This window comes from Acinonyx jubatus, chromosome A2 (genome assembly GCF_027475565.1).
Source record: "Acinonyx jubatus isolate Ajub_Pintada_27869175 chromosome A2, VMU_Ajub_asm_v1.0, whole genome shotgun sequence".
Classification (NCBI taxonomy): domain Eukaryota; kingdom Metazoa; phylum Chordata; class Mammalia; order Carnivora; family Felidae; genus Acinonyx; species Acinonyx jubatus.
The window spans coordinates 54,464,012-54,484,205 of record NC_069383.1 but is presented as its reverse complement, the minus strand read 5'-3'; the positions used below and the strand labels follow the sequence as shown (position 1 = coordinate 54,484,205).

The window sequence follows — 20,194 nt, the reverse complement described above, 5'->3', positions numbered from 1 at the left end:
CTATGTTGAATAACAGTGGTGAGAGTGGACATCCCTGTCTTGTTCCTGACCTTAGGGGGAAAGCTCTCAGTTTTTTTTCCTATTGAGATGATATTAGCTGTGGGTTTTTCATATATGGCCTCTATGATCTTGAGGTACATTCCTTCTCTGCCTACTTTCTTGAGGGTTTTTATCAAGAAAGGATGCTCTATTTTGTCAAATACTTTCTCTGCATCTACTGAGAGGATCATGTGGTTCTTGTCCTTTCTGTTATTGATGTAATGTATCACATTGATTGATTTGCAGATATTTAACCTGCCCTGCATCCCAGGAGCAAATTCTACTTGATCATGGTGAATACTCCTTTTAATGTATTGTTGTATCCAGTTGGCTAGTATCTTGTTGAGAATTTTTGCATCCATGTTCATCAGGAAAAGTGGTCTGTACTTCTCTTTTTTTAGTGGTGTCTTTGCCTGGTTTTGGAATCATGGTAACACTGGCTTCATAGAATGAGTTTGGAAGTTTTCCCTCCATTTCTATTTTTTGGAACAGCTTCAAAAGAATAGGTGTTAACTCTTCTTTATATGTTTGGTAGAATTCCCCTGGGAAGCCATCCAGCCCTGGATTCTTGTTGGGAGATTTTTGATCACTGATTCAGTTTCTTTACTGGTTATGGGTCTGTTAAAATTTTCTATTTCTTCCTGTTTCAGTTTTGGTAGTTTATATGTTTATAGAAATTTGTCCGTTTCTTCTAGGTTGCCCAATTTGTTGGCGTATAATTGTTCATAATATTCTCTTATTGTTTGTATTTCTGCAGTGGTGGTTGTGATCTTTCCTGTTTTCATTCGTGATTTTATTTATTTGGGTCATTTTTCTTTTTGATCAGCCTGGCTAAGGGTTTATCAATTTTGTTTATTCTTTCAAAGACCCAGCTTCTGGGTTCATTGATCTGTTCTGTTTTCTTTGATTTCAACATCATTGATTTCTGCTCTAATCTTTATTATTTCCCTTCTTCTGCTGGTTTAGGGCTTTATTTGTTGTTTTTTTTCAGCTCTTTTAGGTTTAAGATTAGGTTGTGTATTTGAAACCTTTCTCCTTCTTTAGGAAGGCCTGGATTGCTATATACTTCCCTCTTATGACCACCTTTGCTGTATCCCAGAGGTTTTGGACTGCCATGTTTTCATTTTCAATGGCTTCCTGTACTTTTAAAATTCCTCTTTAATTTCTTGTTTAGCCCATTCATTCTTTAGTAAGATGTTCTTTAATCTCCAAGTATTCATCGTCTTTCCAAATTTTTTTTTTTGTGGTTCGTTTCAAGTTTCATAACATTGTGCTCTGAAAGTATGCATGATATGATCTCCATATTTTTGTACTTTCTGAGAGCCAATTTGTGATCCAGTATGTGATCTATTCTGGAGAATGTTCCATGTGCACTCAAGAATGTGTATTCTGCTGTTTTAGGATGAAATGTTCAGTATATATCTTTTAAGTCCATCTGATCCAGTGAGTCATTGAAAGCCATTGTTTCCTTGTTGATTTTCTGCTTATGTGGTCTATCCTTTGGTGTAAGTGGGGTGTTAAAGTCCCCTAAAATCACTGTATTGTTACCTGTACATTTATTTATGTTTGTGATTAAATGATTTATATATTTGGGTTTTACCATGTTGGGGGCATAAATATTCACAGCTGTTACATCTTGATGGATAGACCCCTTAATTATGATATGATGCTCTTCTTGATCTTTTGTTACAGCCTTTATTTTAAAATCCAGTTTGATAAAAGTATGACTACTCCAGCTTTCTTTTGATAATCATTAGCAGGATAGATGGTTCTCCATTCCCTTACTTTCAATCTGCAGGTGTCTTTAGGTCTAAAATGAGTCTTTTGTAAGCAGCATATAGATGGGTCTTCTTTTCTTATACATTCTGATATCTGTGTCTTTTGATTGGAGCATTTAGTCCATTTAAATTTAGAGTGAGTACCAAAATAATTGAATTCAGTGCCATTGTGTTGCCTGTAGACTTGATGTTTCTGGTTTTCTCTGGTCCTTTCTAGCCTTTGTTGCTTTGGTCTTTGTTGTTTTATTTTGGTCTTTTCTCCACTCAGAGTCTCCCTTCAAATTTCTCACAGGGTCGGTTTAGTGGTCATGAACTTTAGTTTTTGTTTGGGAAACTCTTTATCTTTCCTTCTATTTTGGATGATAGCCTTGCTGGGTAAAGAATTCTTGGCTGCATATTTTTCCAATTCAGCACGTTGAATATATCCTGCCACTTCCTTCTGGCCTGCCAAGTTTCTGTGGATAGGTCTGCTGACAACCTCATCTGTCTTCCCTTAGAGGTTAGGACTTTGTTCCTTTGCTGATGTCATAATTATTTCCTTGTCTGTGTATTTTGTGAATTTGAGTATGATATGCCTTGGTCATGGTCATTTTTTGTTGAATCTAATGGGAGCTCTCATTGCTTCTTGGATTTTGACGTTTGTGTGCTTCCCCAGGTTAGGCAAGTATTCCACTATAATTTGCTCATATAAACTTTCTGCCCCTTCTCTCTCTCCATCTTCTGGACTCCTTTGATTGGGATTTTATTCCTTTTTAATGAGTCACTGAGTTCTCTAAGTCTTGTATCATGATCTTTTGCCTTTGTTTATGTCTTTTTTTTTTTTCCTGCTTCATTATTCTCCATAATTTTATCTTCTATATCACTGATTCTCTCCTCTGCTTCATCCATCCCTTGCTGTAGTGGCATACATTTGAGATTGCATCTCTGGTATAGCATTTTTTTAATTTCTGCCTGACTAGATTGTATTTCTTTTATCTCCACAGAAAAGGATTCTCTGGTGTCTTCTATGCTTTTTTCAATCCCAGATATTATTCTTAGTATTGTGGTTCTAAATTCTAGTTCACATATCTTACTTATATCTGTGTTAAGTCCCTGGCTGTCATTTCTTCCTGTTCTTTCTTTTGGGGTGAATTCCTCCATTTTATTATTTTGGATGAAGGGAAAAATTAATAAAATGAAAAATAAAAATTAAAAAATTAAAAACAAAAAAAAAAAGGAAGCTAGATCCTAGGTCTGTTTTGGTTTGCTTGTTGAAAGAAACTTCATAGAATGTAGAAAAGGAAAGGAAAGAAAAAAAAAGGTAAGAAAAAACTTACAAAATAAAAAAAAATTGTATAATAGAAAGAAAATGAAATAGAGTAATATATTAAAAAAATTAAAAATGAAGTAAAAAAATAAGTTTTCTTCTTTCTGTATTCAAGAAAGAGAAAGAAAAGAAGAAAAAAGAAAACAATTTAAACCAAAACAGAAGGAAAGAAAATGAACAAATAAATGAACCTTTAGCAAACAGAATGAAAGCTGAATGAATTTACATCCAGTTTCCCTTAGAACTGAAACTATGAGACGTTCTATAGTCCGTATACTGAACAGGTGGAGTGACTTGTGCTAGTCTTCTGCGGGATGTGCTTGGAGGGCACAGTTGAGTGGTGCTTAGTGTAAAGCCTCTGTTCTCCATCAGGGTCGCAGCATAGCTGACTGGGGTGGATCCGTGTGCATCCTCACATGTGCGTGTGCAGGGGAAGTGGAAATGGCCTCACCTAGCTCCCTAGTCTCTGGTGCAAGAATTTGTATACTCTCACCAACCCGTGATTAAGTACCCCTCCTTGATCTCAGGCCTCCGTCCATTCCCCGCCTCTGCCCTGTCCACGTCCAAGCTGTCCACCTGCCAGGCAGCACCCCCTCCAGAGTTTTATCTCAGATGAGGTTGTGTTTCAAAACCCCACACTTCAGAGACCCCTGCTGCTTGGACCTATGCCAGCTCTCTGGGGGGAGGGGCTCGCTGATCAATGACTAGGTGTCAGCTTGCCCCAGAAAAGGTTCCTGCACAGTGGCAGAGGTTCAGAGATTATGGCAAATCACGACACACAGCTGGTGCCAGGTTTCATTGCACTCTGGCGTCTTTGTCTCAATACCAGCAAACATGACTGCGTTCCAGGGTGTGCTGGGACCTTTGCCTGTGGGGAGGCTGTATGGCCTCTACCAAATCCACTCCAAGCAGGGGAACTGCTTCTCACCAGGTGGCGCACAGACTCCTCAGACCCGGCTGCCTGCTTCTGGGGATTTGTTTTACTTCATTACCAGAGTACCACCAGAGACTGAACTTTGGAACTTCAGACTCTGCACTCCATTGTTTGTAGAATCCTGGTGGTATTGAAACCCTCTACTTTCTCCCCATCATTGGTTTGGGAAACAGATTTCCTGTTAAGTCCCCTGTGTTTTCACTCTTTCTCTCCAACTACTTTTGGGGGGAGTGCTTTTCTTGCATGATCCCGATGTACCACACTCTCCTCTTCTTTTTCTCTCTCTGTCCTCTCTCTGTGAACATGGCTCCCTACCTTCCGTGGCTTTTCTCTCCTCCAGTTCACCTCTTTGCACTGTGTACCTGCCAGGGTCTATAGCTCAAGTTATGCAGATTGTTGCGTTAATCCTCAGATCAATTTCCCAGGTGTTCAAAATGGTTTGGTGCTGCTCTAGCTGCATTGCAGGGATGAGACAAGCTTAGGGTCTCCATGCTGCTCCACCATCTTAACTGCTCTGGCTAGTTATTTCTTTATGTATTATATTGGTCTGAATCTTTAAAGAAATAATAATTGTGAATTACTGTTATCCATTTGGCTTATCAAGCTAAAGTGGAAGTGTGATTTGGTTCTTATAGTTAGTGTCTAGGTCCCATCCTTGGACGTTGCAATTTAAGATGTCTGGGAGAGGCCTAGGCTCCCACATTTTGAAAGCATTGCCCTGGTAATAATAACTATTGACTTAAAAACCACTGTAAAAAGAAAATCCCTAGCTTAAAAAGGGATCAAAGAAAGAACATAGGTAAAGAAAACACAGCAGAGGTACCGTAGTTCATTAGTCTATAGTTATACATTGTATATATACGTGTTGAATATGTAAGCATATTTAAATTATTTTAGTGCTCAGAAAAAGTTTGGAATTTTTCTTCTAAACCGCAAAAAGTAGGAAAACATTTCCCAACTGAGACAAAATAAAACCCCCAATTAATTGAATTACTTTGTGTATAGTTTAAGAAGATGTATTGTAATGAAAAAGCATATCCCAGGTCTATTTGTTTTGAATGATGTTTTTTTTCCTTAATGTTTTTTCTGAGAGAGAGTGCAAGTAGGGGGAGGGGCAGAGAGCGAGGGAGACTCAGAGCTTGCAGCCTGCTTTGGGGCACAGAGCCCATCTTGGGGCTCAAACCAATGGCCCATGAGATCATGACCGGAGCCAAAGTCAGATGCTTAACTGAGTCACCCAGGCACCTCTGTTTTAAATGACATTTATGGAAACACGCTCACGCTTTGACTACTTGCTCTGCAAAGCATGTGGCTCACGATTTCACAGTTTTATCTACAGCTTGTGACAGAAATATTCAAATTTAAAAGTAGTTGGCTTTGCCACAGAATCATAGAGTGAAAGTTTGAAACCATAACTGGTAAATTAGATATGCCAAATAACCAGAATTTTCCTCGTGCCTGTTATTGAGAAATAGTTGCTGATACTGGAGATTTAGAGAGTTTTCTAATGGGTCAGTGAATGATATGCCCAATAAACTTCAAGTCTTTAGTCTGATTTCTAAAGCTCTTCATGAACTACCCTGCCTTTCTCAAAGCTAATCCCAGAGTGGCAGGTCTCCAGAAGCACTATACTTCTGGAGCCCTGAATGATTTTATTGGTGTTGAGTTTTCTGGAGTGCCTGCTCTGCAATTTCATCTTCAACATTTTGTTGATGTATTTTTAAGTCTATTTATTTATTTTGAGAGAAAGCAGTTAAACGTGTGTGGGGGTGAGGGATGGAGAGAGGGAGAGTGAGGATCTCAAGCAGGCTCCACGCTGTCAGCACAGAGCCGGATGTGGGGCTGGATCCCACAAATTGGGAGATCATGACCTGAGCTGAAATCAAGAGTCGGTCGCTTAACTGACTCCACCCAGAAGGCCCTCATCTTCACCATTTTAATCAAGTAGCAACTTTTGTGGCAGGTCTTCCCGAACACCTGTCCCTTCCAGAGCCACGTGTATATCCTGTGTCTCCACCTTACATCCTGAACATGCCTCCAATCACGGTAGTTCTTGTAGCAAAGGAACTAACCCATGAGATTATTCCCAGCAAAGACTGTTTCTTATTTTTCTGTTTTCCTAGCTTGACTTGTAGTCAGCGCTAAGCAGGAAAATGTAATAATACACTTTGGAAAGATTAGTTTCAACACAGAAAACAAAAGTAATTGTATTGTCAAAATAGACAAACGGTGGAGTAATTGTTTTCTGAGCATTTCAGCTAATGGAAATTTTGTAGTGTAATGCTGGTACACCAGGCAGATGATCAGAAAAAATGAAAAGTGATTAAAATAGTAGCTACTAGAAAGGAGTGGGAAAACAAGAAGAGCCTACTAACTTCATTCACTCAACTCATTCTTATTAACGTCTGCCAGGCCCTAGGAATACAAAGATAATTCTTGAGGGTTTTCACATACATGGTGTCACATACATGATCCTCCCAACTCAGTGGGAGAGGGAGTTCCAAATAAGGTCCATCTGATTAATAAACATCTTTTTGACCATCAACCGGCATGCCACCCAGGGCTCGAGAAGATTACTTTTGCTTCCATGTGATTCGTAAAATTTTTTTTCATTCATGTACCTGCCAGTGTGCTCAGTTTGCAATAGGAAAGTAGTTTGCTTACTTGACATGGTTGTGTTTGTTTTATGCCGTGTTTGAGTCATTGGGAACTTCCACAAATGTTTGATAAATAAGTAAATGAGTGAACAAGCAGTATAGTATTTGCACTTTGCAAGTATTTGCCTAATTGATGATGTCTAAATGGAATACTGATTTTTGTCCTCTCTTTGTAAATTTGATATTTAAGAAATCGAGTTGTTTTGTGGCTGATTTTGTATGACAAGAAAATCTTTGAAGGAGTACACTGTCTGTAAATTAACTTCTTTTGGAAATGTTTCTCTTTAGATTTTAGTGCCCATTCTTTCTAATAGGAACAACCATAAATCCTGGTCCTGTTTTATTTCACAAGACATGGAACACCACATAGAAGCCATGAAAAATAAAATGCATGTCTTTCGGGGCAAAATGTTGAGAAGAACTCTTCTACCAATTCCCACAATTACAGGAAAAATCGACCTGGATCAGAAATACTCAGAGACCAAGTATGTAATGATATGGTATATATCGGATATTAAAGTGGAGAGCCTACATACCCGATTAACATAGAAGCTATTAGCACAAGAATTCTATCATTTTTTTAAAAAGGTTGTACAGAGCACCGTGTATATTATTTCCTTACTAAGTACACTTTTTAAAATTTTATTTTAAAGAGAGAGTGCAAGGAGGGGAGAAGGACAGAGGGAGAGAGAGAATTTTAAAGCGGGCTCCATCCCATCCACGACCCTGGGATCATGACCTGAGCTGAAATCAAGAGTCAGATGCTCAACCAACTGAGTCACCCACATGCCCCACGAAGTACATCTCCTAAAAGCAGACTGCACAAAAAGCAGGCTGTAACAATTGACATGATGTCAAGAGTATTTTTTTTTAATGTTCATTCATTTTTCAAAGACAGCACAAGCAGGGGTGGTGCGGAGAGAGAGGGGGACACAGAATCCGAAGCAGGCTCCAGTCTCTGGGCTGTCAGCACAGAGCCTGATGCGGGGCTCAAACTCTCAAACTGCGAGATCATGACCTGAGCTGAAGTTAGATGCTTAACCGACTGAGCCATCCAGGCGTCCCTCAACAGTATTCTTTTAGCAATAATGGTTTAAGGTTATGATTATTTGTTTAACAATGTTTACATCACAACTAAAAGTGGGACTATAAAAGTAAGGGGTCTGATTCTGAAGCATTTATATTTGGAAAACTAGTTTATGGATACACCAAATAGATCTTAAGATCCGAGTGCTATCTTTATTTAGGTGAAACAATTGGTTTTTGAATTATTCTATTAATCATTTCAGTGTTTGTATGCTAGAGTCAAATGAAAGGACAGTACTCCATGCAATTGAGTCAGTGATTATTAAATGGTCACATCAGATCCAAGAAATCGTAGAAAAAGATTCCGTGCAGACTTTGCTGAATTGTCTTCAGTCGAATCCTCAAACTGAACTGGATTTCTGGATGATGAGGAGAGAAAATCTGTCATGCATTTATGATCAAGTAAGTAGATAGCCCTACAAATTGCTTACAAATTGAATTAGAAAAGTCAGTTGTAGAATTTGGTTTCTACAGCAATGACTTCCAGTACCTTCAGAGGCTTAAAATACTGTTTTTGAATGACTTAATAGTCTGTTCTCATTTCTTGTTCCAAAGTTTTATATGATAGGCACTTTAGAAATGAATGCGGATTGAAAGTAAGTTTGCCATTTGGAGAATATTTTGACAGCATTTGATAATTGGAAACACTGTGGCATAGGAGAGACTCGTTCACCAGGGAAATGTCAAAGATGGTAAAATTTAGTTGATTGAACTGATGTAAGAAGGAGTAGGGTCTTGCCGAGTGGAGAGATGTGGCTTTGGAAGAGCTAACTTTGGTTCCTCTGCTGTTTGCCTTACATGTTCCTTGATTTAATATCCTGCAAACTAAGACATTCATTTGCATTTCATGTGTCTCTCAGATTCTCTGAAACACAGCAGGAGATTTTATGTGGGAAGTTTAATATTTTACACTTAAGGGGTTAATTGACACTCTGTGAATACTCAAGAGCTGTAAATGTAAAGTAAAATTCAAGCTTAAGGAAAAATTGCTTTTAAAAATTATTTTCAACTTGAAGCCAGATGAGTCTTTTTTTTTTTGAATACTGTGGGTATTGTGCATGAGTAAAATACAAGTGTTTTATTACCAAGTGTATCTATTTAGTCATTAATCTAGCTTGTATTAAATTTTCTTCAATTTAGCTTCAAGCTCCTATTGTCCTCAAAATGGCTAGGATCCTGCAAATCAAACAAAGCAGCTATTTGCCAACTTTGAAGGACATTTTTGTGGCTGTGAAAAATGGTAAGACTCTTGGTTTTTGGCCTGGCGTTGGTGTCCCTCATGATCTCATCCTGCCTGACCAGCCTCATCTGCCCTTCTACCATTAACATGTTCATGAAATGATTTCACTTGGCTCTTGTAATGATAAATTCGTCCTCATCAGTACTTTATTCTCTAGTTCTATTAAACTGTTTTTAGGGTATATTGTAGGTACCTACCAAATTGCCTCTAGATTGAGGTTTTAATGGGAATGTGTGTGTGTGTAGGGGAAAGACCTTTGCAGCGGGTAAATGAAAGCCCAACATAGCGGTTTCCTTGTCAAGAGCTGGGCTACAGTTAGTCCACTTATTCTTGAGTAGAGTCTGAATGTGCTTGGCATCTGTTGCTTATCTAGCTCAAAAATGCTCAAAGTTATCATCGAAGTTTGGGTGAAGATTAAATGTACAGAGGAAGAGGGTTTGCTGAATTTTGAACAGGTCCATGCACACTGATGAAAACCAGAAATGATAAAAAGGTATTCAGTGAAAAGTCTCCTCGTCCCCTCACTATCCGGTTTCAGCTCCTCCCAGGGGTCCCAGCCCCCTGGTTTTTTGATTTCTGTTCCTATTTCTTTAGGCCAATTCAAATAAGTAGGCATAGACACGATACTGAGGTTTTCAGTGATGAAACTGTAAGATAATTGGACGAATAGCTTTTTTGGTTTCTAACATTAGAAAATTACTTTTTAATTTCTTCCTGTTAGAACTTTTGTAAGGTTAGGAAATACCTAAAATATACTTTCAAAATGTTTGGTTATTTCTTCAGGTTTTGGTTTTTTGTTTTTTGTTTTTGTTTTTTTTTTATCCCATGGAAGCAAGAGTAATCTTCTCAAGCCCTGGGTGGCATGCGGGTTGATTCAAGTTGGATGGTCAAAAAGATGTTTATTAATCAGATGGACCTTTTTTGGAACTCCCTCTCCCACTGAGTTGGAAGCATCATGTGTGTGACACCATGTATGTGAAAACCCTCAAGAATTATCTTTGTATTCCTAGGGCCTGGCAGACGTTAATAAGAATGAGTTGAGTGAATGAAGTTAGTAGGCTCTTCTTGTTTTCCCACTCCTTTCTAGTAGCTACTATTTTAATCACTTTTCATTTTTTCTGATCATCTGCCTGGTGTACCAGCATTACACTACAAAATTTCCATTAGCTGAAATGCTCAGAAAACAATTACTCCACCGTTTGTCTATTTTGACGATACAGTCTCTTTTGTTTCTAACTTGTCCAACATCCATTCAGTACATCTTAAATTAGCTGAGCTTCTGGTTTTCCTCAGCCAAACTGGCATATTAACACCTTCCTTGCAGAATTATTTTGAGGATTAGAGCAATATTTCTCAACCTTGTCAGTGTTTATCGCCATTGACATTTTGGGTTCGATAATTGTTTGTCGTGGGAAGCCATGCGTTCCTGTGTGTTTAGCAGCATCCCTGGCCTCCACCCACCTCCCCCTGGTGCAGCTGCGACAATTAAAAATGTCTCCAGACATTGCCAAATGACCCCTGGGGGCAAAACCTTTCCTGGCTGAGAACCCTTGAATTGAGGATAAAATATACAGGATACAAAGTACTAGGCGCACAGTAAGTATGTTCTCAGTAAGTAGAGGCTGCTCGAATTTTTTTCTGTATTAGTAGAAGATGAACATTTTCCATGGATAAAGCATCTACAGGAACAGATCACAGGGGTACTCAGGGCCTTATGAGTGCATGGGCTGGAGATTCAGACACAAACACTCTGAGTAGAACAAGTGGCTCAAAGCCATTGTCAGAGGTGGACAGCCCCCTCCCAAGGACATACTTGAGGCCTTTTAAAATCACCACTTGAGCTTGCCACATTTTAAAGGCACTTAGCTGTTAGGTGCAATAATTTAATTTTGAAATTAACATGGGTAACAACATACTATTTTGAAAACATGAGCGGAACCAGTGAAGAAAAGAGTTCCTGGATGCTCTCTTCCTAGGTCTTTATCATTAGGGCAGATAAATTGGTTGTATGTTAAGAGGAGTAATATAGGTGGGTGTATTCCTAATTCTCACAGTCAAAAAAAGTTGGCAGGGTTATTTGTTTGTCATCTCGGCCTGGACAGGAGTGTTTTGAGAGAACACCAGGAAATAAGAATTTACTGCCTTCCCTACCGTCATAAGTAAAGCCTGTTTTCAGTTAATCAAAGTTATTTGTAGTCTCAGGAACAAAATGCAGTCTGATGGAGATCCATTTACGGCACATTAAGCTAATTTTTTTTTTAAGCTCTACACCCACCATGGGGCTTGAACTCAGGATTCTGAGATTGATTTGCATGCTCGCTGAATGAGCCAGCCAGGAGCCCCTAAAATGACTAATTTTAATCAAGAGAAGATTTAGATTAGATTAGACAGTAATTGATAATATTTCTCTCCGTATGTGTGTGTGTGTATGTATGTGTGTGTTTATTTATTTATATAGTACTTTTGAGAAATATTCCTTAGCCCTACTTAACAGTTTTTAGATCTCCATTTTAAAGTGTAGAGTTGAATGACATTTAGTGCATTCACAATGTTGTACAAACTTCACCTCCCTCTAGTTCCAAAGTATTTTTTTTATTAAAAAAATTTTTTTAATGTTTATTTTTTGAGAGAGAGAGAGGAAAGAGAGAGCCTGTGAGCAGGGGTGGGGCAGAGAGAGAGGGACACACAAAATCCGAAGCAGGCTCCAGGCTCTGAGCTGTCAGCACAGAGCCTGATGTGGGGCTCAAATTCACCGACCATGAGATCATGACCTGAGCTGAAGTCGTATGCTCAACCTACTGAGCCACCCAGGTGCCCCCCCTCAAATATTTTTATCACCCATACTTAACAATTTTAGTTGTTATATTTTGAATAAAATTTCCCAGTCATTGCCTGAGTTACTCTCGCAGAACACTGGGATGAGACAATTAAATTGTGTGGGGACCTACTAAGTGGTAATTAACATTGTAGTGATGCGGTTTGTAACGTAAACCATAAAGTGGCAGCAACTTTGGAGGCATGTTTTATGCCTGCAGTTTCATGGACTTGAGTAAATTTCTTTAGGTCAAAAGGTATTTTCCCACCGAGTATTGTGTTACTATTTACTTGAGCTGTGCAGGTATCTGCACCAGGGCTGTCCTGAGTGGCTGCTATACACGGACCATGTATGGGGCCTTCCAAACCCATAGTAGGTCATCTGTAGGATAATCAATATAAAACAGAGAGAGGATCACATTTAAGTACAACTCTGTTGTTTTGCTTTGTTTTCTTGTGAAGTGAATTTAGGAAAAAGACCACCCTCACATTCATGGTGATTTTCTTTCCTTTCAGCTCTCCTAGAAGCCCAGGATGTGGAGCTATTCCTGAGACCTCTGAGAAGACATGTTCAGTGTCTCCAGGAAACAGAATTTCCACAAATCCGTGTGCTCATTGCCCCATTATTTCATACCATCTGTCTGATCTGGAGTCATTCCAAGTTTTATAATACTCCTCGGATTATAGTTTTATTGCAAGAGTTTTGCAATCTCTTCATTGACCAGGTGTGTAGTACTAAAAAATAGGAAGAATAGGTGGGTTTTATGAAGCCAGTGAAAAAAAATAGTCTAGAGTCAGAACACCATTTTCCTTTCGTTTTTCAGAAAAGACTTTTATGGTAGCAAAGGTTAGGTGACTTTCTATTCTAAATGGCAAAGAAGCTCTGGAAATCAGGTGCATTTAAAGGACAGTTTGTCATTGGATTTAATACCCTACCTTTGTTCAAGGAGAGTTATGGTGTCTTCTAAGAAAAGACAGATAGGCATAGTGCTTTCTTATAGCTTTCCCTTTGGTTTCCACAGGAACACTGATACACTTTTGGAAAATAAAGTAAGTTAAGAAAATCTGGCTGAAAAAACAGTAGTGAAATTGTATTAAAAGTATTGATTCATTATTGATGTTAAAACATCCTTGCTTATAATTTTCTACTCTTCACTTGCAATATGTTTTTTTTTTTAATTTTTTTATTTTAAAGAAAGGGCAGTGAGCAGGGGAGAGGGGCAGAGGGAGAGAGAGGGACTATTAAGCAGGCTCCATGTTCAACATGGAGCCTGATGTGGGGCTCCATCCCACAGGCCTGGGATCATGACTTGAGCCAAAATCAAGAGTCAGACACTCAACTGACTGAGCCACCCAGGCGCCCCACTTGTAAAAGGTTTTTTTTAAAAAATTAGACTTTCTGTGAACTTTCACTCTTTGTGGGTCCGTAAAATCAGAATATTACATAATTTAAGAGCTGAAAGATACTTGGAGGGTACGTAATCCAGTGGTTCTCAGTTGGGGTGTGTCTTAGTCTGCTTGAGCGGACATAACAAAATACCACAGACTGGGTGGGTTTCTTTTTCAGAAATTGTTTTGTCATAATTTTGGAAACTGGGGGCTCAGATCAAGGTACCATTATGGTTATGTTCTGGTAAGAGGTATTTTTTTCCTGCCTTATAACTTTTCTCTGTGTCCTCACATGGTGGAGAAAGAAAAAGCTCTCTTCTTCTGTTCTTACAAAGTCGCAGTCTTGTCAGATTTGGATCTTGCTCTTATGACTTCATCGAACTTTAATAACCTCCTTAAGGCCTATTTCTAGATGGTCACGTTGGTGGTTAGGGCTTCATCCTAAGAATTTGAGTGAGGACAGTTCATACCATAGTAAGCTCAATAGCAGGTTGTCTAGCTGAACCACTAAGGAGTTTTTGTAAAACAAATGTCAGAGAATCAGAATCTGTATATATAGCTTAGATTTTGAGATGTTAAGAATGCTTTCCATGAAAAGCGGATTGCCTTCAGCTGCAACTGACAAACTGAAGCAAAATTAAAAAAAGTATGAATTCACGTGAACTGGAAAGTCTAAGAATGTAGTAGTTTTTGGAATAGCTTGTTTCAGAGGTGTCAGATAATAATTTCAAAGCTCCCTGCCATCCTTCATTTTGGTCCTTGTGTTTGCCTTTATTTTCATCACATGTTAAGTATGGTGGCTTTTAATAGTTCCAGAAGTGTATCCTTCTGGTAGAGGAACTTCCCTAAAAAGAGGCTCTCTTTCTTTATTAATTCTGGTCCAGTGCATTCTAATTCTAATGGATTCTAATTGCTGGAGCAATCATTGTGGCAGGGGAGATAGGATACTTGGGAAAGTTCTGCATCACTTATTCAGAGGAGGATGGACAACTGTGATTGACCTAAATCCTTGATCTAGTCTAATGCCTCCTAGCCGTGTTGATGTTATGACTTGCATAGAAAATGAAAATACTATAGTACTTGGGTGGCTCAGTCAGTTAAGTGTCCAACTCTTGGTTTTGGCTCAGGTCACGATTTCACGGTTCATGAGTTTGAGCCCTATATCTGGCTCCACTCTGACAGTGAGGAGCCTGCTTTGAATGCTCTCTCTCCCTCTCTCTCTGCCCCTCCTCCACTTGCATGCGCACTCTCTCATATATGTGTGCGTGCTTGCTCGCTCTCAAATAAATTTAAAAAAAAAAACTTCCCTACAGAGTGGGATAAGTTGGGAGGGCATTTGGAACCCTTAAAGTGTGCTCATAGACAAGGCAAACAGCTTGCAGTTCCTGCTGCCCCAGGTCCCAGAACCTTGCTGTTTTAACCAGTAAAGAGAACAGTGTTGGAGGATAAACAACAGTGGTTTGGGAACTGTATTGCAATCCAGTACCTGATATATATATATTTTTTCAGATGAATTACCTGAGACTTGAAAAATCACATCATTTGCTGAATTTCCCTGGCAATTTAGGGGGAAATCCAGATTAGAAAACAAGTCTCCTAACTTGCAGTCCAGAGTATCTGGAGTATGAAATTGAGTTAGGTGTGTGTGTGTGTGTGTGTGTGTGTGTGTGTGTGTCTGCTTTTAAAGAGGTGGAGTTTATGGAAAAGGGCTTTGTACTCAGACCAACCTGGATGCAATTCTAATTGAAACACTGGTGGAGTTAAATAACTTCTTCAAACTTTAAAAATCTATGACGATGCTGCTTCACTGGGCTGTTGTGAGCATCAGGAGATAACCTAAGTGGGATGCCCAGTGTGGCATTTAATAGAGGCTCAGTCAAAGCTATTTCTAAGCTATTGACCCACAAACTAGTTGCAACTATTGATAAGAGATAACTTGTTATATCTTATCCTCTCTTCTGGCTTCGTTCTATTTCTTTGCTGTTAGGCAAGTGTGCTGGATCCTAATGGCTTTGGATCTCCATGTTAAAGACCATGATCCCTACTGAAGAGTGAACAACTATACCCACAACTTCTATACACCTTTTAAAGTATCTTCATTCTCATTTTGAGAACTGTTAAAGCTTTTACTCGAAAACCCTGCTAGTGGATAAACCCCAGAGCTGGTTATTCACTGTAGTAGGAGGTTTGTAATGAGTCCTGGTTACCTTTAAGCCTGTAGACCTATTTTTCCTGGTCCCTAGTATCTGTCAATAGCCAGTTTGCCAAGCTCCCAAGGAAATAACGTAGCTTCCCTTGTTGCTTAGTTACTGTTTCTGGATTCTCTCCAAGTGTTCCAATGGCCTGATTTCCTTGATTTTCCAAGTGGACTTTGTAGTAAATGTGCCCCAACATGTTAGGAATCAAAAATCAGTAATGAGCCAGCTTTCATACCTGGGTTCCCTAAAGAGCTAAGCTCTCCCCCACTCTTGCCCGGTCATTTGTTGTCTAATTTATATATATATATATATATATATATATATTTTTTTTTTTTTTTTTTTTCTCCCCACATGCACTGTGTAGTGACTATTACTTGCCAGGAACTCTTGTAAGTCTTTACAAAAACTACAAATGTAATCTCTTAGCAGCAATATGACATAGATATTATTAGTATGTCCATTTGATAAAAACCTAAAGTACAGAGAAGATAAAGAGCTTTTCCAAGGTCACCCAGTTTGTAAATGGCAGTTTCTTACACATTAAACTAGGTTCTGTATTTTATTCTTTTAGAGGGAGAGCATGTGCACTCAAGTGGGGGAGGGGCAGAAGAAGGAGACTCTTAAGCAGGCTCCACTCAGAGTCTGGAGCCCAGTGCAGCCCTCCATCCCATGACCTTGGGATCATGACCTGAGCCAAATTCAAGAGTCCAATGCTTAACCAGCTGAGCCACCTAGGCACCCCGAGGCTCCATATTTTAAAATAATAGCTTTGATTTTTAATTACAGTGTAATATGTGGTATACTAATGATAATTGTAGGGTATTCTCATGGCATGGGATTTATAACAATGGAAATAGTCCCGCAAATCTATCACCCTAAAATTAGCAGTTTTTATGTCTAGTTCTCCCAAAATGTGTACATATTTATGCATTTTATCATATCATTTTTATTTTTTTTTTTTTACCATCTCCTTGAAAAATCATTTTATTGTTGGATATTTAGGTTGATTCCAGCCTCCTCTTTTAAAAGCAACATGCATAAAACAACTTGGTATGGGAATCCTTTTTCCTTAACTTGGATAATTGGTTTAATATAAATTTTTGAGGTTGATCAAAGGGTACAGTCTTTTCATGACTCCCGAATAATTTTTAATCTTAATTTTTATTTTTTTAAAAAAATACATATTTTAGAAAGAGTACTACTGGGGGAGAGGGGCAGAGGGAGAGAGAGTATCTTAAGTAGGCTCCACACTCAGCACAGAGCCTGATGTGGTGCTCGATCCCATGACCTTGGGGTTATGACCTGAGCTGAAATCAAGAGTCGGCTGCTTGGGGTGCCTGGGTGACTCAGTTAAGTGTCCGACTTCGGCTCAGATCATGATCTCAGTTTGTGGGTTCAAGCCCCACGTCGGACTCTGTGCTTATAGTGCAGAGCCTGGAGCCTGCTTTGAGTTCTGTGTCTCCCTCTCTCTCTGCCCCTCAGTTGCTTGCACTCTCTCTCAAAAATAAATAAAACATCAAAAAAAATTTTTAAAAAGTCCGCTGCTCAACTGACTGAGCCACATGGGTGACCCTACAAATTCTTTTTTTTAAACGTTGTGTCTATTACATTACTATTATCACTGTGTAAAAAGTTTTTCTGTAATTCACCAGCTTTGAACATTACCATTTTTAAAAAATTGGGGGTGATTCTTTGGGTATGTAGTGGTAGCATGTTTCTTAACTTGTCCCTTGCTTGATTTATACATTTTTACACATTTTGTGTTTTTTATAATTCGATGACATAGCTTTCATATACTTTGTGTTCCATGAATCTGTTGACCTTAAAATGTTTATGAAGCATTTGAACCCTTGCTGTGTTATACATCATAGGTCGTTACCTGGCATCCTATCATCTGTATTTGGCTAATAAATCAGTGCAGTATTCTTATTTTTTATGATATTTAAAAAAAATTTTTAAATACTGCTTAAGTTGAGAAGGTCTCATTTAAATTTCAGTGTCCCAGCCTCCACTGAAAAGTCAGAGACCTCGCAACACTGGCTCTGCCATCCCCATTGGTACAGTCCAGTGCCAGAGCTTCAGGTGCTTCTTTGGAAAGGTCATGTGCTGTGTAGGTGACCATCGTCTCCACCATTTGCTGTTGTTCCTGGTCTCATTCATTCATTTTCATTATATGCCTGATCCTTGTAGGCATTCCTGTTTCTGGCCACCTCAGCTGATAGCATACTGGAGTTTTGGTAATGGGTCTTTTTTTTTTTTTTTTTTTTTTTTAATAAATGCTTTGTTCTTTTCTTTGGTAACCTTAGTCTACTCCCTGTTTGTTGTACCTAATTCCCACTCTAGGCCCACCACTCTGTCTGTTCCACTGTTTGGCAACCCTGATATGGATATTGTCATTAAAGATCCCAGGTGAAGAAAAGTCTAAGTCTGAGATGTGATCTTACAGAAGTGATGTCAGGGTTGAGCAAAAGTACGAGTCCATAAAAGCACATAAAAAATCAACAGCTGGTGGAACTCCTGGGTGACTCAGTCTGTTAAGGGACAGACTCTTGATTGCCACTCAAGTTATGATCTCACTGTTAGGGAGATCTAGCCCCATGTCAGGCTCCATGCTGACAGCACAGAACCTGCTTGAGATTCTCTCTCCCTTTCCTTCTTGCCTCTCCCTCCTTCCCTCCCATTCTCTCTTTTAAAATAAATAAATGTAAAAAAAAAAAAAAGCAACAGCTGGAAGACAGGTGTCAAACTAACATATCATTGATAAATGGGTTAATTAATAATTGACTAATTGGCTTATTGATAAATTGGTTAGTAGTATGTTACTTTATAAGACCTCTGAAGTGGGACCAGAAATCGGTAGATTTACCAAAAATCGGTAGATTTTTTTGTTGATGTGTGCTGATACTGTTGAGTATGAGAGAGTAGAGTGCTCCTGGTTGGATATGCTATAGAGAGTTGCTGTAGGAAACAGAATAATTCAGAGGCTGAGCTAAAAGAGATTTTGAGGTTCACCTAATTCATCTCTCTCCTTTTGCGGATAAGGAAACCGAGCTACTCTGAGATGATTTAGCTAATACCACAAAAGCAGTTAGTGGCCCCTATCACTGATTACAGCCAGGTTTCCCATCCCTTATTGATGGTTTTTCCCTCAAATATCTCACTTCCCACTGAAAGGTATAGACTGGATTTGCTGATCTATGATGCATAGTATGATTAGTACTATTTAGTACTATACCCTTGTCTTTGGAAGGTTAACTGCTGTGATTATCTCATTTGTATGAGGGTCAGTCAGGAAGGGCAAGAAATGAACTTAAGGATGGCCTGCCTGGAAGTTAGGTTAGACCTAAATAATTAAGTCACTGGGGACTTCTGAACCAGAGAAGGCAATTGATTCATCTCCATAGATGTTTTTTTTAGCTTCCTAAAAGGATAACAGTGTACATTTATTATGAAGAATATATGTAGATAAAGGTCTGTGGAATCCCTAGCCCATAGAAAAATGTGAACTACTTTATAACATATATTGCTAAGGGCTTACTAGTAGTTCTCTTCTCTGTACAGTGTTAGCAGCATATGTGCAAAGGTTAATTTTCCATGCAGTCTGAGTGGGAAATAAGAGCATAGATTGGGACTCTACAGCTCATAATGAAAGGATTTTATTGTCAGGGGTTTTGGAAATGACATGATTTTCTTACTTACAAATTTATGACAGAGTCTACATTACATGTAAAATGGTGGCTACTAATGGGAGGAGACTAATAGGTTTACCTTTAGGAAAAAAATCCTATCTCGTAGGTTGAACTCAATGGCTTTCATTACATGCTCCATTGAGACATGTAACAACTTTCTAAGCAAACTCAAAATTCAAGGCACAAAATTTAACCCTATAATTTATATGAGGTTAACAGACATCAGGAAGAAATAGAACATAAGAGAACCTTTAGAATTTATAGTTTCTTAGCAAATATGGAAAGGAAAGGACAGGAAGTCACCTACATGACTGTGACTTTGGAGACATGACTAGGAGACTTTGGCCAGTGCTACATCAGTCTGCTACATAGAGTTGTCTTTTTTTTTTTTTTTTAAGTAGGTTCCATTCCTAATATGGGGCTTGAACTCATGACTGAGATCAAGAGTCAGATGTTGGACTGACTGAGCCAGCTAGGTGCCTCTACTTGAGTCTGTCTTTAAAAAACTCTTCTCCTCTTTCCGTTTCCTTTATTTAAAACTAGCTTATATATTTCCACTAGCTTTTATGTCCTCTAATGTGCTTAAGTTCCCAGAAGAACTTGCTCACCTAAAAGAATTACCAGTGATATACTCACTTATAACAGATCTATCTCACCTTCACAAATGGCCCAGTGCTGCCAGGCAAGGTGACTATATATTTAAAGTCCATGATCTCAGAGATTTTTCCTTTCAGCTCGTGTATTTCTTTTTATAAAGGAATAATTACGCAGAATATTTGTGGCAAGAATATCTATGCAAATTCTGACTATACAGTTGTCCTATCTATAAAGCTTAGCAAAAACGTAGTCATTGCTAGGAAGTATAAATTCGGAAATTGGAGAGTCTCAGTCTTCTGTACATTGTCCTAATATATACACATATGTCATTGAAACCCAAGCGTCTGAATTTCTAGAACTTTTTTTCTCACAGCATTGCTGGCCCAGTTGTAGACGTTTATCATTTAAAAATGATGGGGAAATTTTTTTTTAATGATTAATTGAAACTGGTGTTTTCACTAAGAAAT

The 20,194-nt window shown here is 38.7% G+C and overlaps 1 protein-coding gene across 1 annotated transcript in view; it reads left to right on the top strand.

Moving 5' to 3' along the window:
• The window catches only part of DNAH11 (dynein axonemal heavy chain 11), a 349,268-nt gene that overhangs the window by 11,170 nt on the left and 317,904 nt on the right, over positions 1 to 20,194 (top strand). Inside the window, exons 3-6 of the mRNA XM_053218315.1 lie at positions 7,003 to 7,199; positions 8,004 to 8,202; positions 8,941 to 9,040; positions 12,371 to 12,579. Coding sequence (XP_053074290.1) covers positions 7,003 to 7,199; positions 8,004 to 8,202; positions 8,941 to 9,040; positions 12,371 to 12,579 — 705 coding nt within the window. The remainder of the gene's footprint in view (positions 1 to 7,002; positions 7,200 to 8,003; positions 8,203 to 8,940; positions 9,041 to 12,370; positions 12,580 to 20,194) is intronic.